The 26234-nt window shown below is 24.7% G+C and overlaps 6 protein-coding genes across 7 annotated transcripts; 2 read left to right on the top strand and 4 right to left on the bottom strand.

Annotated features, from left to right (window-relative positions):
* Positions 1-188: 188 nt before the first annotated feature.
* On the top strand, positions 189-3970 carry LOC123270668 (heparan sulfate 2-O-sulfotransferase 1-like). Its single transcript, XM_044736821.1, has 6 exons — positions 189-682; positions 746-952; positions 1013-1167; positions 3120-3191; positions 3259-3419; positions 3515-3970. Exons 1-6 carry the CDS (start codon positions 566-568, stop codon positions 3643-3645), a joined length of 843 nt encoding a protein of 280 aa, XP_044592756.1. The 5' UTR covers positions 189-565; the 3' UTR covers positions 3646-3970.
* Positions 3654-5499, bottom strand: LOC123270669. Its single transcript, XM_044736822.1, has 7 exons — positions 5378-5499; positions 5167-5318; positions 5077-5105; positions 4234-4348; positions 4037-4162; positions 3816-3945; positions 3654-3754 (listed from the first exon to the last, which is right to left on the bottom strand). Exons 1-7 carry the CDS (start codon positions 5477-5479, stop codon positions 3674-3676), a joined length of 735 nt encoding a protein of 244 aa, XP_044592757.1. The 5' UTR covers positions 5480-5499; the 3' UTR covers positions 3654-3673.
* Positions 5500-5794: 295 nt separating this feature from the next.
* LOC123270190 lies at positions 5795-11573 on the bottom strand. The gene is made up of 17 exons (XM_044736133.1): positions 11482-11573; positions 11280-11418; positions 10962-11194; positions 10796-10888; positions 9435-9528; positions 9242-9371; positions 9027-9147; positions 8823-8971; positions 8574-8602; positions 7973-8087; positions 7789-7917; positions 7563-7692; positions 6921-6984; positions 6492-6560; positions 6186-6418; positions 6010-6102; positions 5795-5953 (listed from the first exon to the last, which is right to left on the bottom strand). The coding sequence occupies exons 2-17, from the start codon at positions 11395-11397 to the stop codon at positions 5852-5854; spliced, it is 1902 nt and encodes a 633-aa protein (XP_044592068.1). The 5' UTR covers positions 11398-11418; positions 11482-11573; the 3' UTR covers positions 5795-5851.
* Positions 11574-13100: 1527 nt separating this feature from the next.
* On the bottom strand, positions 13101-14768 carry LOC123270667 (zinc finger protein 28 homolog). The gene has a single exon (XM_044736820.1). It carries the CDS (start codon positions 14753-14755, stop codon positions 13148-13150), a length of 1608 nt encoding a protein of 535 aa, XP_044592755.1. The 5' UTR covers positions 14756-14768; the 3' UTR covers positions 13101-13147.
* Positions 14769-16450: 1682 nt separating this feature from the next.
* LOC123270665 (putative peptidyl-prolyl cis-trans isomerase dodo) lies at positions 16451-18432 on the top strand. The gene is made up of 3 exons (XM_044736818.1): positions 16451-16713; positions 16794-17000; positions 18164-18432. The coding sequence occupies exons 1-3, from the start codon at positions 16659-16661 to the stop codon at positions 18382-18384; spliced, it is 483 nt and encodes a 160-aa protein (XP_044592753.1). The 5' UTR covers positions 16451-16658; the 3' UTR covers positions 18385-18432.
* Positions 18433-18534: 102 nt separating this feature from the next.
* LOC123270661 (myosin-IIIa) lies at positions 18535-26177 on the bottom strand. Of its 2 annotated transcripts, XM_044736811.1 has the most exons (10): positions 26070-26176; positions 25675-26009; positions 25334-25615; positions 21535-24421; positions 20297-20547; positions 20021-20235; positions 19839-19919; positions 19624-19782; positions 19526-19547; positions 18535-18841 (listed from the first exon to the last, which is right to left on the bottom strand). In XM_044736811.1, the coding sequence occupies exons 1-10, from the start codon at positions 26080-26082 to the stop codon at positions 18830-18832; spliced, it is 4257 nt and encodes a 1418-aa protein (XP_044592746.1). In that variant the 5' UTR covers positions 26083-26176; the 3' UTR covers positions 18535-18829. The 2 variants fall into 2 exon arrangements, with proteins under 2 accessions (XP_044592746.1, XP_044592747.1); XM_044736812.1 differs by lacking the exons at positions 18535-18841; positions 19526-19547 and having other exon boundaries at positions 19665-19782; positions 19839-19935; positions 26070-26177.
* Between the last annotated feature and the right edge of the window lie 57 nt (positions 26178-26234).

Below are 26234 nucleotides of genomic sequence, written 5' to 3'. Positions count from 1 at the left end.
TATCTTTAAAATATATATGTATATATAAAAAATATATCAAAAATGAATGTGGGTACTCAATTGAAAGCTCTTGATAAGTGTCAATATTTAAGAAAGTACAGTGCAATTTAACAAAAGTAATTATTTAATAAAGCAAAATTTTATTTATTTATATATGAAGGTTGCTAGTTAAAAATAAGGAAATAATTTAAACTTTAATTACCAAGTCTCGTAAATATAAACGTCATATAAATGCAACTTTCACTTGCATTCTTTAATACCCTCTTATTTGGACTCTCAACTGTTAAAATAATTCAACCTTATAAATTGAAACTCGCTGTGAAAAATGATTTAGTTAAAAACTAGTGAGCTGCTTACACAGAGGTTTAATTTAAAATAATTATTCAAGTGAAAAGTATTAACAAAATAAACGTAACAAAGATTCCTACACGTTTAGCAAAGGTGGGATTCACTGACCCACTGACATTCTCTTGAGTATCACCAGGCATACAATACTCTTCACATGACTTGCGATGATCTCGCGAATCAGACTGAAATATATAAGTATTACATTTAATAAATTTCTATGCGTCGGGTCAAAAGTTTTGTTATAATTATTTTTTTTCTATCAGTATTTTTACTTTTTTACGCAAGTAGGCCGGTTGTGAAAAATGAATCACGTGAAGTTAATTATTACACGCAAGTATATATTTTTATTTTACATTTAAATACTTTTGATACTACTAAATTTTAATAAATTTATTAGCTTCAAAGAATTGTCACCCCGTCGCTGGCCGAGCTGGGTTTCCAGGGCGTATCAAAACCCAACGATGACATAATTATGTTGACAAGAATTCCAAATGCGGGTGCTGAAATTCTGGTGTATATTCTCCAACATTTGTCCGGATACAATGCCTTCAAGCATATTAGAATTCCAGCGAATAAACAGCGAGTTCTTTCTTCTTTGCATCAGGTAAATTATTAAAAGTAAACAAAATTTATTTTAATTATTAATAAAATTATTATTTGTTAGGAGCTGCTGGTTGAAGAAATTACCAGTATTATTAAACAAGAAGCTGTTCCTTTGAGTTTTGATGGGGATATTAAATTTTTGAATTTTAAAAAATTCGATCGACAAGCTCCGACATTTATTTCACTTGTCAGAGATCCAAGGGATATTTTATTAAAGTATTTTAATTATATATTTCTTCATAATAATTTTTTTTTATTTTTTCTTTTATTAATAATTTTTTTTATTTATTTTTTTATTAATAATTTTTTTAATTTCTTTTTTTTTTTAATAATTTTCTTCATTTCTTCTTTTATTAATAATTTTTTTTTCTTCTTTTATTAATAACTTTTTTTTGTTTCTTCTTTTGTGAATAAATTTTTTTGTATTAATAATTTTGTTATTTCTTCTCTTATTAATTTTTATTTCTTTTTTTATTAAAAATTTTTTTTTCTTCTTTCATCAATAATTTTTCTGTTTTTTTTTATTAATATTTTTTTTTCTTCTATTTTATTAATAATTATTTTTATTTCTCCTTTTATTAATAACTTTCTTTATTTCTTCTTTTATAAAAAATTTTTTTTCTTGCTTTTATCAATAATTTTTTATCTTCTTTATTAATAATTGTTTTTATTTCTTCTTTTATCAATAACTTTCTTCATATCTTCTTTTATTGAGAATTTTATTAATTTCTTTTTTTATTGATAATTTTTATTTTCTTCTTTTTTTAATAGTTTTTTAAATTTCTTTTTTTAATAATTTTTTTATTTCTTCTCTTATTAATTTTTTTAATTTCTTCTTTTTTTAATAATTTTCTTCATTTCTTCTTTTATTAATAATTTTTTTTCTTCTTTAATTAATAACTTTTTTTTGTTTCTTCTTTTATGAATAAATTTTTTTTATTAATAATTTTGTTATTTCTTCTCTTATTAATTTTTATTATTTCTTCTTTTATTAAAAATTTTTTTTTCTTCGTTCATCAATAATTTTTCTGTTTTTTTTTTATTAATATTTTTTTTTCTTCTATTTTATTAATAATTATTTTTATTTCTCCTTTTATTAATAACTTTCTTCATTTCTTCTTTTATTAATAATTTTCTTTATTTCTTCTTTTATAAAAAATTTTTTTTCTTGCTTTTATCAATAATATTTTTATTTCTTTTTTATTAATAATTTTTTTATCTTCTTTATTAATAATTGTTTTTATTCCTTCTTTTATCAATAACTTTCTTCATTTCTTCTTTTATTGATAATTTTCTTAATTTCTTTTTTTATTGATAATTTCTATTTTCTTCTTTTATTTATAAATTTTTTTTATTTTTTTTTCTTCTTTTTTATTAATAATTGTTTGAATTTCTTCTTTTTTATTAACAATTTTTTTATTTCTTCTTTTATTAATAGTTTTTTGAATTTTTTCTTTTTTTGATAGTTTTTTTATTTCTTCTCTTATTAATTTTTTTAATTTCTTCTTTTTTTAATAATTTTCTTCATTTCTTCTTTAATTAAAAATTTTTTTTTCTTCTTTTATTAATAATTTTTTTGTTTCTTCTTTTATGAATAAATTTTTGTGTATTAATAATTTTGTTATTTCTTCTCTTATTAATTTTTATTATTTCTTCTTTTATTAAAAATTTTTTTTTCTTCTTTTATCAATAATTTTTCTGTTTTTTTTTATTATTATGTTTTTTTTCTTCTATTTTATTAATAATTATTTTTATTTCTCCTTTTATTAATAACTTTCTTCATTTCTTCTTTTATTAATAATTTTCTTTATTTCTTCTTTTATAAAAAATTTTTTTTCTTGCTTTTATCAATAATATTTTTATTTCTTTTTTATTAATAATTTTTTTATCTTCTTTATTGATAATTGTTTTTATTTCTTCTTTTATCAATAACTTTCTTCATTTCTTCTTTTATTGATAATTTTTATTTTCTTCTTTTATTTATAAATTTTTTTTATTTTTTTTTCTTCTTTTTTATTAATAATTGTTTGTATTTCTTCTTTTATTAATAATTTTTTCTATTAATAATTTTTTTTTCTTCTTTTTTATTAACAATTTTTTTATTTCTTCTCTTATTAATAATTTTCTTCATTTCATCTATTATTAAATAATTAAAATTAATTTTTTAGACATGGAAATAAATCAGAAGAAAATTACCAAAGTGGGATATCCTATTTTTGCGGCCAAGATTCACGTTGTCTGTAAGCATTATTACACTACTAAAAATTATATCATTCACAATTATTAATTTAAAAATAAATTTATTAGTGTTACAAATAAATGGGCATTAGAACAAGCGAAAAAAAACGTGCTGCAGTGGTACCCAGTCGTAGGAATATTAGAACTGATGGAAGAAACATTAAAAATATTAACAAATCAATTTCGCTATTTCTTCAATGGCGCTACTGATATTTACATTAAAAAATTTCGTAAATATTTTATCATTTAAAAATTTATTTTATTATTAGAATAATATTTATTATTATTTCTAACTAATAAATAATTTTCAATATTATTTTTTTAGGTTTCAGAAGCACGCTTAAAAAGAAAAGAAAAATAAATAAAGAAGAAATAAATGATAAACTTAAAATAGAAATTGAATTTTATTTATGGCTAAAGTCGCGCTTACTAAGCCAGACTAATAAATATTTTTAAAATATTTATTTAAAATAAATTTTATTTTTTAAGAAATACAAGAACAAACCAAAGTTTTTGAGTCAAGTCCATATGTTACATTAATTGCGACACCGACTTGTGATTCTTCCTGCATTAAAAAAAAAAATTATTAAAATTAACAAAAATTAATTAAATTTAATTATACTTACATCAAGTTCATATAAACTTCGAGGCCGGACTTCAGATTCAATTTCCGAACGCAGGCGGTCATCTTTTGGGTCTTTGATTTCTGTTGATAAAGATGGTTTGTTTTTTCTGAACCAGGAGCAATCTTTTTCACTAAAATAAATGATTTTTATTTTATTTAATTAATTTGATTAAAAAAAAAAAAAAAAAAAAAAAAAAAAAAAAAAAAAATTGTTTTAATTACTTGAAATATTGAGATAGTTTTTCAATAGAACAAGAAGACCATACTAAAGGTACTGGGTGTACCCACTTTGAATTATAGTGCATGATTCCAAAGCATAAATCATTTCTTTCATCAATTCCACCGAAGCTGTTGGTATAAAATACATTATTTAATTGAATTTAATTAAATTAATTTTTTTTTATAATTATTTTACTGACGATTTAGCTAAATAATTCAAGTGAAGAATATGATAAGTTTGCAAATCTCCTTGAACTACAGCAGCTACTCTGGGAGATGATGGATTGTTACAAATGTCGTCGTCAGGCTCTCTAACTATAATTTTATTAACTAAGTTTATTCTCACCAAATAAACTTATTTCTGTGCAATTTTCGAGCCAAAATCTCAGAATTTTAATTGATAATTTATACCTTATAATTTAAGAAATATACTAATTGATGTATAATTTCGATTGACATTCAAATTAATAAATCGCGTTACAAATGCCATAAGGGCGTATCAGCGTATTATACGCCCTTATGGCACCCTTATGGGAGCCATAAGGGCGTGCCAAAAAATTTTTTTTCGGCAAACAACGTAATTTTACTTGAAACGCGTAGAAATGACGAAAAAAAATTTTTTTCAAATTTGAAATTTTTTGGTACGCCCTTATGGCACCGGAGGTACCCACTGGGGGCCATAAGGGCGTACCAAAAAAAATTACAAATTTGAAAAAAAATTTTTTTTGTCATTTCTACGCGTTTCAAGTTAAAATACGTTGTTTGCCGAAAAAAAAATTTTTTGGTACGCCCTTATGGTTCCCAGTAGGTACCCTGGGTGCCATAAGGGCGTACCAAAATTTTTTTTTGCATTTCTGCCCGTTTCATACATAACTACGTCGATTCCCGGAAAAAAATTTTTTATACGCCCTTATGCCTTTTCAAGGGTATTTTTTTCGGGATACGCCCTTATGGCATCAGTAACGCGAAATAAATAAATGAATAATTTTATTACAATTAAAAAAAAAATTTAATAACAATAAAAAAAGTTTGAACAAACTTACATCCTACATGCGCTTTACCGTAGCAAGTTCTGAAAATTTTTTTTTTTAAATAAATTATTCTGTAATTGTTTTTTATTTAATGATACTTACTGAGATATAAAGTATACTTTATCATGATTATCCAGTTGAAAATAACTTTTTTTCTCTTTTACAAATGCCATTAAAGCTTTATCAACATTAGACCAATTTGTCAATTGCATATCAAGATGTTTGTCGCCTTCGTATAAAATTTGCGTGCCAATCTAGAAGAAAATATTTTTTAGATGTCTGATAAATTATAAATTAAAAAAAAAATAATTACATCTGGCAGAAGAATTCCTTTTAAAGTCAGTCGTATTTTTGGGGATGTAAAATTTCTAAAAAACATGTCCAAGTAGTTGTAAAACATTAAAATTGTCCGCATTAATTCTATTTTGGGCTTGCTGAAGAATATAAATATTTTTATTAAAAATATTCACAGTTTTAATTTTATAAATTGTCAGCTTAAACAATATAAATTATATTAAATAAAATATAATGTAAAACTATTGTAAAAAAACTTGTAAAGTAGCTATTGCTAAACAAATTATTATTATTATTATATTTACTCGTGGATTGAATTTGGATGGAGAATAATAAATAGTTTACAATTAACTACTGTTAATTTTGTAGAATTTAAATTGAATTCTCGTGTTGTATTACTGAAAGAAATATTTATTGTATTTTTGCTCATCTGCAAATCTGTAATAATTATTTGTAAAATTTTTATTAATTAAAAAGAAGAAATAAAACAAATTTAATTACCTGGAAAATATAATTGCGCATAAATATATTTATTTTGCTGAGGATTATCTTCCGATGGAAGATGTCGAAGTATATAATGTCCAATGTTACCTTCCTAAAAATTTTATTATTTAATTTTAATTAATTTTAAAACTAAAATGAAAATTTTACCAACTGTAATCCAGTTTTATGAAAAAAGACGGACATTGAAGCTACTTTTTGGTAGTTGTGGTAAAGTCTAAAGTCACCCATTTCTGAAACGTACTAATTAATTAGTAGAAAAGAATTATAATATTAAAAATAATTAAAAATTTTATTATTTTTTTTTATAATTAAATTAAAAATACTTCTCTGATAGTAGTTTTTATAAATCGGTAGTCTTCATTGACTACCACACCCAACATTTTTTTAAGCGACTGCAAGTTCATCAGATGAACAGGAGTTTCACTGTCTGCTAGCAGACCATCAGTTTTAACAAAATATAATGATTCTAATATTGAATCATTAGATAATATTGATAAATGAAAGCTTCTGTTGCTAAAGCCGTCTAATTTTATTCTAACTATTTTACACTCTTCAACTGTATTAAAAACAATTTAAAAAATTGAAAATTTTAATAAAATAAAGCCTTAATTATTAAAGTTATAATTTACTTGTAGAATTGGATGACAATTTAAATGTTGAGCGAGTTAATTCTTGACAATATTTGTCTCCTTTGATAACTAATAATAAAAAAAAAACACTCAAAATTAAGTACAATTTTTTCATAATTAATTAAAATAAATTTATAATTTTAGAATCATATTCAGTATAACTTCTTTGTGGAGAATAACTTTGTAAATTAAAATATAGCGATTGATTTTAAATCGTATGTCATTCACGGTCTAGTAAAATTATTACAATATTAAAGGTGGCGATAACACACAGCGATACGTAGCACTAAAGCACACTTTGGATATATTTTAAAGAAGAAATAGCCTGGCTCTTGGATTACCATTCTAACTAATTAATATCCGATAAATCAAAGAGTTTTAAATTTGCAAAAATTTATTATAAATTTACAATACATTTTTAAGAAATACAAGAACAAACCAAAGTTTTTGAGTCATACGTGATATTAATAGTCAGACCCACATTAATATTTTTCTGTAATTAAATAAAAAAATAAATTAATTAATTAATTAATCAAAAATTAAAATAAAAAATTAATTAAACAACTAATTAATTGAGTTAAAAAATTAATTAAAAATCAATTAATTAATCAAAAATTAAAATAAAAAATTAATTAAACAACTAATTAATTAGATTAAAAAATTAATTAAACAACTAATTAATTAAGTTAAAAAATTAATTGAAAATAAATTAATTAATCAAAAATTAAAATAAAAAATTAATTAAAAATTAACTAATTAATTAATCAAAAATTAAAATAAAAAGTTAATTAATTAATTAATTAATTAAATAACTAATTAATTAGATTAAAAAATTAACTAATTAATTAATTAATCAAAAATTAATTAAACAGCTTATTAATTATATTAAAAAATTAATTAATTAAAAATTAACTAATTAATTAATTAATTCAAAATTAATTGATTAATAAATTAAACAATTAATTAATTAGATTAAAAAATTAATTAATTAAAAATTAACTAATTAATTAATTAATTAATTAAACAACTAATTAAAAATTAACTAATTAATTAGATTTAAAAAAAACATACATTTTTCTGGTAAGCTCGCCGTGTTTGTACATCAAGCTCAATTGCTATCCTCAGCCGATCATCTTTAGAATCTCTTATAGTCGTTGTTAAAAGTGGCCTATTTTTATTAAAGTGAGAGCATTCATTTTCACTGCATCAGTGAAATTAAATTAAAAAATTATAAGCCAACTATTATTAAATAATCCAATTATTATTAAATAAAAATAAAGGGTAATAATTATAATACTTGAAATAAGTTGAAAAGCCACCGATAGTACAAGAAGACCAAACTAACAGCGGTGGGTTAATTTGTTTGTTTCTGTGGTATAAAATTCCAGGGAGAGACTCGCAGGGCTGAACAAACTGCCCGCCAAACCTAAAAAGAGTCAAGTTGATCTTTAGGGTTAATTTTATAGGTCAAGTATAGTTACGTTCTAGCTAAATATTGCAAGTGGATGATGTGATAAGTCAAAAGATCTCCGTGAATTACGGCAGCTATTCTTGGCATCGGTGGATCATTACAAATCTCTCCTTCAGGTTCTCTAACTAAAATTTAATTTCAAAATTATTTTCACAATTTTTAATAATACTAAAGTTAGATCTCAGCTGTCGATTTTTAAAATTTTTTTAACAAAATTACAATAAAAAAATGCTATGAAAATTAAATTAGCAGATATTTTATAATTTTTTTAAGAAATAAATTACGGAATAAAAAAATTAAGAAAAAAAAATTGATACGTAGAAATTAAAAAAAATAAAAATTCCTCTTTATTTTATTTAAGATATTTATAAATTAATTTTTTCAATTATTTAAAAAAAAAAAATTTGTTTGTTAAATAAAATTAAAAAATTGTCAAGTAACTGCTATTTTTAAAGTCATAAAAATACTTTTAAAAATTTCCACTTGTAATTTTTTAATTCAAATTTTTTATTATAACAATTTAATTGCTATAAAATTCTAAAAAAATTTCTAATATCTGTCAACTTCAGTGTTATAATTTTTAACAATTAAAATAGTTTTAATAAACTTACATCCTACGTGCGCTTTACCGTAGCTTGTTCTGAAAATATTTTAAAAAATAATTTATTCTGGAATTATTTGATATTTAAATAATAATAAAGTTAGCCATTTTTTATTTTTTTATTTTACTTAAAATATTTTTTTTTTTTATTTTTTACAAATGAAATTTAATAAAAATTTTTTTTTTAATCATTTTTATTAAATAAAATTCTAAAATTTTTTAGATGTCTAACTTTATTGTCATATTTAATTCTACTTACTGAGACAAAAAATAAACTTTGTCATGAGTGTCTAATTGAAAATAATCTTTTTTTTCTTTTATAAATTTCATTAATGCTATGTCAATTTCAGACCAATTTAATAATTGTAAATCTAGTTTGTTGCCTTCGTAAGGAATCGTTTTGCCAATCTAAAAGAAAAAATTTTACAGATGTCTGATAAATTATTGACAAAAAAATAATTACATCTGGAAAGAGAATTCCTTTGAGAGTAAGTCGTATTTTTGGAGACGTAAAATTTCCAAAGAACATATCCAGGTGATTGTAAAACATCAAAATAGTCCGCATTAATTCTATTCTTGGTTTGCTGAAGAATAAAAATATCTTTATCGGAACACTCGTAATTCTATAAATTATCAGCTTAAATAATATATAATTATAATTAGAGAATAATTAGTTACTCGATTATTGAATTTGGGTGAAGTATAACAAATAGTTTACAGTTTACTACTTCCAAATCTGGAACGTACAAATTATATGACAGTGTTGAAGTGTCAATAAAAATATCTTCAGGTTTCCATTTATGGAATGCTGAAAAAATTATTTTTAGAATTCTTATAGACAATTGTAATTATTTTTTAGATTTTATATTACCAGACAACATTATTTTGGCGTACACATATTTATTTTCCTCAGCATGACCTTCTGATGGTAGATATCGAAGTACATTGTGGCCAATATTACCCTCCTGTAAATTTATTAAAATTTTTTAATATTTAATTTTTTACAATTAATATATTGCTTATTAAAAAATACTAAAATATTTTTAAAAATTTGCACTTGTAATTTTTTTAAATTTTATGAATTTTTTTGTTAAATTTTTTTATCATAATTTAATTGCTACAAAATATAAAAAAATTTTTAAATTCAGTATCTCTAAATATATAATTAAGAAATGACCTTGTATCTTGTGAAATATTGACATTTATAAAGATATAAGCTCATCCTGATGTTACACTCATCAAGACCTTTCATTTAAGTACCCACATCAATTTTTCATATATTTTATATATTTATATATATTATATATTCATAAATATATAAAATATATGAAAAATCCATGTGGGTACTCAAATGAAAGCTCTTAATGAGTCTAACATCAGAATGAGCTTTTATCTTTAAAAATATATATAATTAAGAAATGACCTTGTATCTTGTAAAATATTGACATTTTTAAAGATATAAGCTCATCCTGATGTTACACTCATCAAGACCTTTCATTTAAGTACCCACATCAATTTTTCATATATTTTATATATTTATATATATTATATATTCATAAATATATAAAATATATGAAAAATCCATGTGGGTACTCAAATGAAAGCTCTTAATGAGTCTAACATTAGAATGAGCTTACATCTTTAAAAATATAGATAATTAAGAAATGACCTTGTATCTTGTAAAATATTGACATTTTTAAAGATATAAGCTCATCCTGATGTTACACTCATCAAGACCTTTCATTTAAGTACCCACATCAATTTTTCATATATTTATATATTTATATATATTATATATTCATAAATATATAAAATATATGAAAAATCCATGTGGGTACTCAAATGAAAGCTCTTAATGAGTCTAACATCAGAATGAGCTTTTATCTTTAAAAATATATATAATTAAGAAATGACCTTGTATCTTGTAAAATATTGACATTTTTAAAGATATAAGCTCATCCTGATGTTACACTCATCAAGACCTTTCATTTAAGTACCCACATCAATTTTTCATATATTTTATATATTTATATATATGATATATATGTATATATGAAAAATATATGAAAAATTGATGTGGGTACTCAAATGAAAGCTTTTAATGAGTGTAACATCAAGATGAGCTTATATCTTTAAAAAAGTCAATATTTAAGAAAGTACAGTGCAATTTAATAAAATTCATTATTTAATCAAACAATTTTTTTTTATTTATAGTTTATAATAAATATTTACCAATTGTATAGTAGTCTTCTTAAAAAATACAACCAACGATGCTGTTCTATTATAATTGTGATAAAATCTAAAATCACCCATATCTGGAACATACTAAAATACAAAAATTTTATGTAAAATTCAATAATTGTAATAAAAAAAAAAATATCAAAATAAAATTTAATACCTCTTCAAAAGAAGTTTTAATAAATTTGTAATCTTTATAAATCTTAGCACCGCACATTTTTTCAAGCGACTCACGATCCGTAAGATAAACAGGAGTATCGCTTCTTGCTAGCAATCCGTCAGTTTTATGAAAGTACAAAGATTCAATTACTGTTTCGTTGGATAATATTGAAAGTCGAAATGTTCTTCTGCTGTGCTCATCGAGTTTTATCGTTACTATTTCGCACTCGTGAACTGTATCAAAAACAAACAATAAAAAAATTAAGGGTTTAAATAAAGAATTTAAGGTTCAAACCTCAATTATAAAAATAAAAGTTACTCGTAGAATAAGATGACAATTTAAATGTTGACCGGGTTAACTCTTCACAAATTTTGTCTCCTCTGATAATTACATTTAACATTAAATAAAAAACACTAAAAGTCAAGTATAAGCTCATAATTGATTCCACTGCAAAGTTCTGAAATTTTAATATTTTTTAATTATTTTAATTAAAAAATAAATATTTATTATAATTACTTACTTAAAGTGTCATTTATCTAATTAATTAAATTTTTATGTTCTGAGAAAGTACATAGTTGTATTTATTGTCTCCAACATTACTCTTAAAATTATATCACGTTGGATTTTTTTCTAATTAAAAAAAATTAAATTATTATATTTAGAAAAAAAAAAAATAATAATTTAATGTAACTCATACCTGAGTAAGTTGTTGAATGGCTCAATTCAGCTTCACAATTTATCTGGTTAGTCACAGCCATGCTTTATTATTCAGCGATAAGCTAAGATTTGACACTAGAATTCTGCCTGTATATTTTTTAAATAAATAAAGATTTTTTTTTAAATTAGAAAATTTTTAATTACAATTATCTGTATTATTAAGAGAATAAGAAAAATTTTATGGAAAATACTTTATCTCTAGATACATAATTAAGAAATGACCTTGTATCTTCTGAACTATTGATATTTTTAAGGATATAAGCTCATCTTGACATTATACTCATCGAGACCTTTCATTTGAGTACCCACATCAATTTTTCATATATGTCATATATTTGTATATATTATATATATATGTATATATGAAGAATATATCAAAAATGCAAGTAGGTACTCAAATGAAAGCTCTTAATGAGTCTAACATCAGAATGAGCTTACATCTTAAAAAATATAGATAATTAAGAAATTACCCTGTATCTTGTAAAATATTGAGATTTTTAAAGATATAAGCTTATCCTGACATTACATTCATCAAGACCTTTCATTTGAGTACCCACATCAATTTTTCATATATTTTATATATTTATATATACTATATATATGTATATATGAAAAATATATAAAAAATGCATGTGGGTACTCAAATGAAAGCTCTTGATGAGTCTAACATCAGAATGAGCTTACATCTTAAAAAATATAGATAATTAAGAAATGACCTTGTATCTTGTAAAATATTGATATTTTTAAAGATATAAGCTCATCCTGATGTTACACTCATCAAGACCTTTCATTTGAGTACCCACATCAATTTTTCATATATTTTATATATTTATATATATTATATATTCATAAATATATAAAATATATGAAAAATCCATGTGGGTACTCAAATGAAAGCTCTTAATGAGTGTAACACCAAGATGAGCTTATATTTTTAAAATATACATTATATATATGTATATATGAAAAATATATCAAAAATGCATGTGGCTACTCTAATGAAAGCTTTTGATGAGTGTAACATCAAGATGAGCTTATATCTATAAAAATATTAAGAGTTAAAAAATTTCAGTGCAATTTAACAAAATTCATCATTTAATAAAGCAAAATTTTATTTATTTGTTACTTAACAATGATAAAATAATGAATAAAATTCATTTTTAATTCAAAACATTTTTTATTTAATAAAAGTAACTCATTGTACATTTGAACTTGAAACAAAATTTTTAACGGCATATTATTTTATTTGAACACTTTTTTAGTAGTTTTAAAGAAAATTCTTTTTTTTTAATAATTAATTTGTAAGAATAAATTGAAAATATTAATCCTCAATCCAGGATTTGATAATAAAGAAAATTAATGATCACAATTAAAAGCTGTAATTACTCAATCAAATCCTTTAAATCATAAGAGTCAAAAAAAACATTTTGTAATTTTTACTTGAAAAAAAAAAAAAAAAAAAATAGAATTTAATAAATTTCTTCCTTGACTTTTCTTCGCGTTCTTCTTCCAAAATCCTCTTGAATATCAGACCGATCAAAAGCCTCCATTTTAACTTTGATAGACTCAACAGCAGCCGAAATTTCTTCAAACTCTTCCTTCGGGTCCGGAAATCTCGCAGGAACAAATCTAAAGTTATCATTAACCGGCCTGCTGACATTTTTAGTCCTCGGCCTGTTAATTTCTCCCCCAGGAAAGATTCTAAATTTATGATTATTCTCAGAAGTAGTTTCTTCTTTAGAAAAAACAGTATTTTTCCAATCCTCGGTCAGCAATTGCATCTCCAACTTGCTCTTCCTCCCGCGCTTTTTCTTCTCGCCTTTAAATTGTTCTTTCTCTTCCATAGAATTATAATTTTCGTCTTTTTCAGATTTAAAAGTTCTTTTTTTGTACTTCCTCGGGCCAGCAGGAGGTTTTCTCCTTCGTTGAGTGTCTTCATCGCAATGTTTAACAATATCTTTATGAATTTCCTCGGAAGTTGCGAATAAATTATTGCAAATTTTGCAGTGATAAGGCTTACTAGTCCCGGCGTACTTATGATCGACATTAGTATGATGAGACTTAACATGATCTCTTAAAACGACTCTTTGATTAAAAGCGCGCATGCAAACTAAACAAACATAAGGTTTCTCACCAGTGTGGATCCTCTCGTGCTTCCTCAAGGTCCCGCCATCTGCAAAAGCTCTGTCGCAAAAGTTGCACCCATACGGCCGCTCTCCGGAGTGAACTCTCGCGTGGATCTGCTGGGAACTTCTGCTCGCAAATATTTTTCCGCACTCTTTGCACTCGAATATCTTCTCGCCATTACTAGTCTTCTTGTGCAATGAGTAATGATTTATTAAATCATGTTGGTTTGTAAATTTCAGACTGCAAATATTGCAGCTCATTTTTTTCCGGTGCGACAACAAATGTCTAGCCAGCCGTGTTTTGTTTTTAAAATCTTTATTACACTTTTCACAATTATATTCACTCAATTCACTGTCACTTTTTTCGCCTGAAGAAATATTTAGCACACAAATATGATCTTGAAATTTAGATTCTTCAAAACTGTTATTACACTCGGGACAATTTTTAATTACTTTAGATTTTTCTCTTGACTTTAAAGTTGTTTTTTTATCACACTCGGGATTATTATTACGGTCTTCTAACTCAGAATAACTCGCGTGTGTTTTTAAATGATTTAACAAGTCGCTTTTTAACGGAAAACTAGCACCGCAGAAATTGCAAAATTGTAATTGGTTATTTTCGTGAACTGACATGTGACTTTCAAGATTCATTTTAACACTGAATCTTCTGCCGCAAACTTCACACGAGTGTAAATTTTCTTGAAAATTATTCACTTCTTCAGTGCTTTGAACGTTTAAATAATTGTCCTGGTCTAGTGTGTACATCTCATGTGGTAAGATGTACGATGAAGACAAATCACTTGTTTGAACAGTCTCTTCGCACACTTGCTCGCAAGCGCCGATCAGCCCGCCTTGATAGTCAAAATTTGTCTCCATGCCGTAGATCACTTCTTCACTAACAACACTTTCTAATTGGTCCAATAATTGTCCCGGTGCACCACAAAACTCCATTTTTAAATTATCTGTTATTCTGGAAAAAAAAAATTATTTTTGTTAGCCGGTAGAGATTTTTATTAAATTAATTTTACTGCACTAACTTACTTTATTTAGTCAAATGCTGATGCAAAATACCAATTAAATTTCTCACGTGGAACCGGAATTTTTGAGTTGAACCTACCACACGTGCTCGACGCACGCTACGACCGGAATAAACACGTCTGAGTGGATGTATGTGTGCATGAGCGTAGAATTGTGTACTGTACAACTGCCATTGTGATAATATGTGACGTTAGCTGAATTATCCTACCCCCACTTTCTTCAGCATTGCACTCATTGGCTGCACATGTTGTTGTAACTACGCTCACATTAATACTAGCCTTTATTTTTTCACAACAAAGGTATTTATCAAAATTATATTATTTAATTTTAAGAATTTTTTTTTTTAATTAAGGCAAAAAATAAATTATATAAAAAATTGACATGTAGAAATTTTAATAAATTAAAAATTTTATTTATTTATTTTTTTTAAATAAATTTATTCATTAAATAAAATTATAAAATTGTAAAGTGACGGCAAAATTTAATATCATCTATAATTTTTGTTAATTAATTTTATTAATTTTAAATAGAATTTATAGTTATCAATAATTAATAATACTAAATGAAAATTAAATTAGCCGACATTTAAAAATTTTTAGAATTTTTTTTTTATTGAAAAATCACTACAAAAAATAAAAAATTTCATTTGTAAAGAACTTGAAAAACTAATTTTTAAAAAATATTTTTTAGTTTTAATTTAATTATTAAAAATAAAATTGAAATAATTAAAAGCTAACTTTAGTATTATAAATTAAATTAGCATTTGTTTTTGATAATTCTTAAGAATTTTTTTTAAATTATGGCAAAAAATAAATTATATAAAAAATTGACATGTAGAAATTTTAATAAATTAAAAATTTTATTTATTTATTTTTTTTAAATAAATTTATTCATTAAATAAAATTATAAAATTGTAAAGTGACGGCAAAATTTAATATCATCTATAATTTTTGTTAATTAATTTTATTAATTTTAAATAGAATTTATAGTTATCAATAATTAATAATACTAAATGAAAATTAAATTAGCCGACATTTAAAAATTTTTAGAATTTTTTTTTTATTGAAAAAATATGATATTAAAGTTAGCTGTTGAATTTTTTAATTTTTTTATAATAATTTTTTCAATGAAAAAAAAAAATTCTAGATGTCGGCTAACTTAATTTTCATATAATTTATTTGTTACAAAAATTCTTAAAATTATTGAGAGTTAAATTTTTGTTTTAGAAAATTATTGCAAAAAAATAAAAAAAAATTTTAATTGTAAAAAAACTATGAATGCAATTTTTAAAAAATATTTCTCTTATAATTTAATTATTAAAAAATTTTTCTAATAAATCAATTACAATAAAATTTTCATTTGTAATTTTTATTAATTTTCACAAGTGAAATTTTTTAATTAAATATTTTTATCATAATTTAATTGCTATAAAATTCTAAAAAAATTTTTAATACCTGGTAAAATTAATTAAATAAAATATCGTTCTGCCTTCGGTAAAATTTGAACAAGATTTGGCGCCAAACGCAAATTAGTTTCAGACTTGCGCACAGCTGATTTGTAGCGCTCGTGAGTATCAGGTCCAGTCTCCACATTCTCCAGTCGCTGAGTCGGTATGACATATTTTTAGTCACAGTGTTGTAAAGAGTATTCGAGTTAAGTATTGATTACTTTTAAAACAAATTTGACATTAATAATTTGATTTTTATCATTATACTGTTCGTTATGTTTACTATTTAAAATAAAATCAAACAAATAGTGAACTCTAATAAATAATCGAATTTAAAATATTAACGGTTAATAAAATTAATTGTAAAAAATGTCGAACGAAGAATTGCCAAAAGGATGGGAAAAGCGATTGAGCAGATCTACCGGTATGTTTTATAAATATTTTAAACAATATTAAATAATGCTTTTAATAAATGTTTAATGGATAATTGTAACATTGTATCAGGTCAGCATTATTATTTAAATGTTTATACAAAAGAAAGTCAATGGGACGTTCCAACTAAACCAGCACAGCCTTGCGACAATGGTGATGAACCCGAAGAGGTTCAGTGTTCTCATATTCTTGTAAAACATGCTAATTCAAGGCGGCCGTCTTCCTGGAGAGAAACAAATATTACAAGATCCAAGGAGGAAGCTATTGATTTAATTAAATGTAAGTTTATTATAAAAAAAATTCATTTATTTTCAAATGTTAATTTTTAACCTCAAATATTATTGGATTGATAATTAAGAAATGACCTTGTATCTCGTGAACTATTGACATTTTTAAAGATATAAGCTCATCTTGACATTATACTCATCGAGACCTTTCATTTGAGTACCCACATCAATTTTTCATATATTTTATATATTTATATATATCATATATATGTATATATGAAAAATATATCAAAAATACATGTGGGTACTCTAATGAAAGCTTTTAATAAATGTAATATCAGGATGAGCTTACATTTTTAAAAATATTAATAATTAAGAAATGACCCTGTATCTTGTGAACTATTGACATTTTTACAGATATAAGCTCATCTTCATGTTAGACTCATCAAGAGCTTTCATTTGAGTACCCACATGCATTTTTGATATATTTTTCATACATACATATATATATATAAAATATATGAAAAATTGATGTGGGTACTCAAACGAAAGCTTTTGATGAGTGTAACATCAGGATGAGCTTATATCTTTAAAATATATATATATATGTATATTTGAAAAAAATATCAAAATTTAATAAGTTATATTATTTAAAAAAAATTTCACTTGAAAATTAAAAAAATTTTTTTTAAATTATTATATATATTCTAAATTAATTTTCATTAATTAAAAAATTACCTTGTATCTTGTGAACTATTGACAATTTTAAAGATATAAGCTCATCTCGATGTTATACTCATCAAGACCTTTCATTTGAGTACCCACATCAATTTTTTATATATTTTATATATTTATATATATATTATATATATGTATATATGAAAAATATATAAAAAATACATGTGGGTACTCAAATAAAAGTTCTTGATGAGTGTAACATCAAAATGAGCTTATATTTTAAAAATATATATATATATATATTATATATATGTATATATTAAAAATATATCAAAAATTGATGTGGGTACTTAAATAAAAGCTCTTGATGAGTGTAACATCAAGATGAGCTTATATCTTTAAAAATGTCAATATTTAAGATAGTACAGTGCAATTTAACAAAAGTAATTATTTAATAAAATAAAATTTTATTTATTTATAGTTCACATAGTGACTGCAAGGTTGCTAATTGTAATAATTGAACTTAATTTTTTACAGCATACAGAGAACAAATAGTGTCTGGAAAAGCAACATTTAGTGAATTAGCATCAAAATACAGCGACTGCAGTTCTGCAAAACGTGGTGGCGACTTGGGTCCATTTGGACGTGGAGCTATGCAGAAACCATTTGAACAAGCGGCTTTTGCATTAAAAGTTGGCGAATTATCTACTCCAGTTGATACAGATAGTGGTATACATCTAATTGAAAGAATCGCTTAAGGTTCAATAATTAACAATTTTTTTTTATTATTATTACTAATATTTAAAGAGAAGTTTTAAAAAAAATTCACAACTATAGATATTCAATTTTTTTGATAGCATTTAATTTATTATAAGGGCGAGACTAAAGTAAAATCAAACTTATTTTATTTTTATTTTTATTTTTTTTGACGTAATCAGTAAAATAATTAATGAATGATATAATTTAATCTAAAATACAAATTACAATAACTAATTCTCATTAATTTTTAATAAATGATTAATAGTAATAATAGTAACAACGGTATTTTTAATTATTTCTAAATAGTTATTAAAATTAATTATTTTTAATATATTTCCGGAGCTGAACCATATATTAATTGTAATGTTGATATACGTATATTTGAAGATAATTCGCTTGTTGATTTAGATAATTTAGTTCCAGAGAATAACGATGCACAACCCATTAATCGTTGTACTGTAAAGTAGTAATTTATATTATTAAGAGAATAAGAAAAATCTTAAGATACATAATTAAGAAATGACCTTGTATCTTGTGAAATATTGACATTTATAAAGATATAAGCTCATCCTAATGTTACACTCATCGAGACCTTTCATTTGAGTACCCACATCAATTTTTCATATATTTTATATATTTATATATATGTATATATGAAAAATATATCAAAAATTCATGTGGGTACTCAAATGAAAGCTCTTGATGAGTGTAATATAAATATGAGCTTATATCTTTAAAAATATCAATAATTAAGAAATTACCTTGTATCGTGTGAACTATTGACATTTTTAATAATATAAGCTCATCTCGATGTTACACTCATCGAGACCTTTCATTTGAGTACCCACATCAATTTTTCATATATTTATATATATCATATATATGTATATATGAAAAATATATCAAAAATGCATGTGGGTACTCTAATGAAAGCTCTTGATGAGTGTAATATCAATATGAGCTTATATCTTTAAAAAAGTCAATATTTAAGAAAGTACAATGCAATTTAACAAAAAATAATTATTTAATAAACCAAAATTTTATTTATTTTTAATTTACTACGGCAGTAGATTGCTAGTTGAAAAATTAATTATGTTAACATTTTTTTTTAACTACATCTTAAAAATTGAGAAATTTTACCTGAAAGTTTTTCATTATTCCTCTGTTAAATTTAAATATTCAATAATTAATTATGGGTTAAATAATTAAAATTTTTGTTATTTAAAAAGAAATACAACCTTATAGAATTTCCAGAATTTCCTATTGTCAGAGGTGGTTGTCTCAGGGCTTTGTGCCAAATATCGGAAAGCTGTTGTTCCGGTGCTATCGCGTAGTCGCCTTGGGATTTTATCCGATCCTCTCGTTCTGATTTCATTTCCAAGACTTGAGCTGGGCGACTGTAAAATAATTTATTAAAAATATTTTTTCCTTTTAAAAATAAACTATTAAGTACCTCGATGTAGGGTGAAGGTCATTTTCCAGCTGTATCAGCGGTGAGTCCCAACCAGCTTCGTCTTCTTCGAATTCCGAACCACTTTCGATGTGAATATCAAAATTAAAAATAATTAAATATTATTGTAGATTTTTTATATTAAATTTTTGGTAATATTATTAAAATTAAATTGAAATATTTACCTGCTCATTTCATCTTTTAAATTTCTATAATATTTAACAGTATCATCGTCGTCATTTCCTAGTTGACTATCATCACGATACTCCATTATCTTTTCAACTATTTTAAATCCATCAGGTCGCTCATAATCTTCAGGTAGCTGTTCTATTTCAGCTAATCGTAATCCCGGTTTATTGCGCCGTAAATATTTATGAATTTGTTGATTCTTCATATGAATCTATAAAATAAAATTTATTAAAAAATAATAGCAATAAATTACTTTGTAATATATTTTTTACATTTTGTGAAAATTGAATGAGCTCAGCTTGTCTTAATTTAGAATGAATAGGATCGATAATTGATTTTCTTTGATTATAAACTTCACGCTTGTACCATCTATGAACAATTAAAATAGCATCTTCTTTACTGACTCCTTCATTAATTAATGCTTCTCGTGCCTCCGATTTTTTATCATATTTATTCAATATTTCTTTAAATTTCTGTTCAAGCTCCGACCCGAATTTTTTTCTGATGGTGTATCCTCGGAAGTCTAAATTTAAAAATAAAAATATCCATATTATTAATAGAATTTCATATCATTCTCACTAATAGTCAATTTATGATTATTTAGGCTACATTAAAAAATACTCTAGATACGTAATTGATAAATTAGCTTGTATCTCGTTGAAATTTTTAAAGATATAAGCTCATCTTGAAGTTACACTCCTCAAGACCTTTCATTTGAGTACCAACATGTATTTTTCATATATTTCATATATTTATATATATTATATATATGTATATATGAAAAATATATAAAAAATGCAAGTGGGTACTTAAATGAAAGCTCTTGATGAGTGTAACATCAAGACGAGCTTACATCTTCAAAAATATAGATAATTAAGAAATAACCTTGTAACTTTTGAAATATTGACATTTTTAAAGATATAAGCTCATCCTGATGTTACACTCATCAAGACCTTTCATTTGAGTACCCACATGCATTTTTTATATATATTTCATATATACATATATATAATATATAAAATATATGAAAAATTGATGTGGGTATTCAAATGAAAGGTCTTAATGAGTGTAACATCGGCATGAGCTTATATCTTTAAAAATGTCAATAGTTGACAATATACAAGGTCATTTTTTAATCATTGACATTTTTAAAGACATAAGCTCATCCTGATGTTACACTCATCAAGACCTTTCATTTAAGTACCCACATCAATTTTTCATATATTTTTATATATATATATATATATATATATATATATATATATATATATATATATATATATATATATATATATATATTATTTATGTATATATGAAAAATATATGAAAAATGCAAGTGGGTACTCAAATGAAAGCTCTTGATAATTGAAACATCAAGATGAGCTTATATCTTCAAAAATGTCAATAGTTAAAAAAGTACAGTGCTATTTAACAATATTAATTATTTAATAAAGCAAAATTTGATTTATTTGCTAGTTTTATATAATAAAAATATAAAAAAGAAACTTACTACTTTGAATAATAACAGCAGCATTATCCTGATTAATTTTTGACAAATCTGTGTCAATATTTTCATCACTATCTCTTAAAGGTTGAATAGTCTTAGCTAAATTTTCAGCTTGATGAATAGGCGTACTAACACGACTATCTAGATGTTGACTTTCGCTTGATATAACAGCTTCAGTTAAGCGTTTTCTCAACAACCACCCTCTTATATGCCGCTGCAATGTAACAACAGAGCACGCCAATTGCCATTTTTCTTTTCTATAATGAATTTTAGCCAACCATCTTCTTATACAAGCTTGCACCATAACTATTCTCTTCAATTGTTCTTCATACATTTTAGACAAAAATTCAACGTGATAGTACTTTAAAAATACTTTTGTCTTACCTAAAGCCCAACCGTCTATTTTAAGACGTATTAATAACAATCTACAATTATCGCGATTAGCAAGAACTGTTTCATCCCATCCAAATGCTAAAAAGCAATAGCGTTTTAAAAAATCTGCGAATGATATCCGGTGGGAAAATCCATTTTGTCTTATTCGAATTGTTTCAAGCACTCCAGTGTAACGTAATTGTTTAATAACTTTTTCATTATCAAACAATTGGGGGCTTGATAGGTCATTTGGTTTGATGCAACGCACAAATTGCGGAGTACCACTCACCATTTTTTGCAACAAGTCCATTAATGAGTACCTAAAATAAGTCGAGACTGTTTGTTGAACTCGCGATTGCGATGCTAATACACTAATTCGATTAGGATATTTATCACGTGTGCTTAAATAATTTCTATCATCTTCATTATTGAAAATACGCTTCGTCATTGTTGTAGTTGAATACAAATTGCCTGTTTTGGTAATAGGACACTGAAATAAAAATCTTATCATATCAAATTGCGATTGTCTGATTAGTTGAACAACTTCAGGGGACAAAAAGTTGCGATTTTTATCCAGAAATCCATCAGCTTGATACACAACTCGTCCAGAAAAATGATTAACTGCAAAACAGAGAGCGTCTGATTTTGGACGGATGTAAAATTGTGATTTGATATTATTGTGAAACTTTTCAATTAGTGATTTGTCATTAGCTCCTGGAAAGCGGGTTTCTTCATCTAACAACGCCAATAATCCAATTGGTCTGCTCAATAACATATCTAGTACCGGACGATTGTCATAGAATTCAATTACATCAATTGGTATTCCTTCCGCAATATACTCTTGTTGCTCCCAAGTAAAAATATGCTGGTTAAAGTAATATTGTATCTGCTCATTAGCGATATTTATACACAATTGTTCAAACGAATTCTTGGAAAAGTTTTCAAACCCAAAAATATCCAACAGCCCTATTGTTAATGGTTCATAGTTTTTATTTAAACTACGGTTAAAGCTAATGCAATCATTTATTTGATTAACAATCCAATCGAATAACCGTCCGTATAATCCTTTAGCCATCCCATCACGAATTGTTTGTGCTTCGTTGATAGTATTATTGCGTACTATTGTTTCTCCACGTGTTACAACAGATATTGACGTAAATGTTTCTAATAGATCTTGAGATTCAACTCCTAATAAATCAGCAACACTGTTTAATGGTTCAATATCAGCAGTACATTTATTATTGTCGTCATCATTATTGTCTTCAGAATCTTGTTCTTTGAATTCAATATTTCCTAAATTTAAAATTGCAGCCAGTACTCTGTAAACTGTATTCACTTGATCTTCATGAAACCCAATTACTTTAAAGCTTTTGTTTATTTGATTAAATTTATCAACAAAAATTGATTGAGTATTGTCATGATTTTCATTGCAAGTTAAATATTTATACAAATTTTTGGAACATAGATGATATTCATCTAATTTTTCTTCAGCATTTAATCCCTGGATAATATAATAAAAAATATGAAAATTACTTTCACCATTTGACTGCAAAACAACCCGAGATTGTTCAAGTAGATAAACAGCAATTCGTGCTCCAGTAACTTTACCGCCTTTAGTTATCGTTAATTCTAAATATTTACCAAATCTAGATGAATTTTTGTTAATGCCAGTTGCTGCATTGCCAAAAGCTTCCATAATTGGATTAACTTCAAGTATCTGCTCTTCAATATTACGATTGGGTGCTTTGCTTAAATAAACCAATTGTTTAAGTAATAAATTAGCACTTTCTGTTTTACCAGCTCCAGATTCTCCGCTTATTATTATTGACTGGTTAATTCGCTGATGAAGCAAAGCTTGGTAAGCTGCATCAGCTACTGCGAATATATGAGGCGGATTATCTGATCTAGCTTGTCCACGATAGCGACGTTGTTCTATTCCTGTGTACAGTCCGAGATTAATATAAGGATTTACAGCGACTAATATATCGCCAATATAAGTATAAATTTGACCCTGTTTAAATCTCTCCTCCAATTGTTCGACAATTATCTCTTCAGTAAATGAATCCAGTGCTGCTAAATCATCAAAGTAGATTTTTTTCGGTGGTGCTTTACGATTTACTTTTAATTTTCCGTGCTTTGTTGTTGATTCAATACGACGGTTCAATACTGATGATGATTTTTCTAATTTTATCTCTTCAACGAGTTCTAATTTTATTTGCGGAATCATAAAATCAATATCGTTCAACAGGGGATGTTGCTTTAACTCTGTTGCATACGGACGGTGTTCAAGGTCTTTAACTAAGCATTCAGTTATAAAATCAGACAATTCTGGGGAATAAATATCTGGGTTTTTTAAACTTGGAGGTGGGTTACGTGGAATTTGAAATAATGCACGCATTGGGTGTAATTCTGATAAAGGTGGTTCACCCTCTGCTAATTCAATTGCTGTTATACCAACTGACCATATATCACAACGGCAATCATATGTTAAATCCAATTGTTGTTCACAAGCAATGACCTAGGACAATATAAGTAAAATATTAATAAAATATCTCTATCTCTAGATATATAATTAAGAAATGACCTTGTATCTTGTGAAATATTGACATTTTTAAAGATATAAGCTCATCTTGATGTTACGCTCATTGAGACCTTTCATTTGAGTACCCACATCAATTTTTCATATATTTTTCATATATAGTATATATGTAAATATATAAAATATATGAAAAATTGATGTGGGTACTCAAATGAAATCTCTTGATAAATCTAACATCGGGATGAGCTTATATCTTTAAAATATATATTATATGTATGAAAAATATATCAAAATGCATATTATCACGCACAAGCGCGCGCCTGACTATAAAGTTTGTCTATATTTTCATGCTTATGATATATTCGACCAATCATGTTACGAATAGTTTAATGCCACATACATTTCATCTCTATTTTATTATGGGATATTAAAAAATAATAATTAAAATTTTTAATTTATTAAAAGAATTTTTGATTTTTTTTAATTATAAAAAAATCAAAATTTCGAATTTCAACATTTTTTCAGATACAAATTAATATTTTTAAAGATATAAACTCATCCTGACAATATACTCATCCAGACCTTTCATTTGAATACCCACATCAATTTTTCATATATTTTATATATTTATATATATATATATGTATATATGAAAAATATATCAAAAATGCAAGTGGGTACTCAAATAAAAGCTCTTGATGAGCCTTACATCAAGATGAGTTTATACTTCTAAAATATATAATATATATATATGTATATATGAAAAATATATAAAAAATGCATGTGGGTACTCAAATGAAAGCTCTTGATGAGCCTAACATCAAGATGAGCTTATATCTTTAAAAATGCCAATATTTAAGAAAGCTAGTTATTATTTATAAAATAACAAACCTCTGGTGCCATCCAGTATGGTGTACCAACAGAAGTATTTTTTCTAGAAATATCTGTATTGAGGTGTGTTGACACACCAAAATCAATTAATTTAATATTACCATCTTCAGTTAACAATATATTGTGACCTTTAACATCTCGATGCATGCAATTATTATTATGCATATATATAAGTGCTTCTACAATTTCTTTTATTATATATGCTATTTGGTTATCAGTTAAACGGCTTCCGCGTTTTTTAAGTCCCTGTACAAGATCCGTCACTGATCCTCCAGTACAAAGCTTAAAAAAAAATAAAACAATGATAAATTATAATAAATATAATTACTTTAAGTCATTACCTCTATAACAAACCACAATTGATCTTGATTGTCTGACGAGTCACTTTTTTTAAAATACAAACCATAAAATAATGGAAGATTTGGATGAAAACCCAAATCACGTAATATTAAATATTCTTCTTCTATTTCTTCAATATTATCAGCGATATTTTCTAATATTTTAACAGCAACTTGCTTATCTGTTTCTTTATCAAAAGCTGCATAAACTTCTCCGTAAGTTCCTTCACCAATTAAATCTTGCAATTGAAAACGTTCACTCGGATCGGGCAATGAATTAAAATCAATATGTTGACTTAAACCACCGTAAATTTTACTATTAGATGGATTCCCCATTTCTATTAATACAAATTAATATTATTTTTTATTATAATTATTAAAAAAAATTACATACTAACCGATAATATCCATTGTTAAGATATTAACACAAATAGTTGTGAGGTGTAACTGAATCAACTTGCTTCTTCTAATAAGATACCTAATAAACGCTTTAATCAGATTATACCTAATATATAACATGATAAAAATGCTAGGTTTCTTAATAAGATATATATTTTATTTTT

The sequence above is a fragment of the Cotesia glomerata genome, linkage group LG8 (genome assembly GCF_020080835.1).
Source record: "Cotesia glomerata isolate CgM1 linkage group LG8, MPM_Cglom_v2.3, whole genome shotgun sequence".
NCBI lineage: Eukaryota > Metazoa > Arthropoda > Insecta > Hymenoptera > Braconidae > Cotesia > Cotesia glomerata.
The sequence above is the reverse complement of the archived record's forward strand: the minus strand, read 5'-3'. Positions and strand labels throughout refer to the sequence as shown.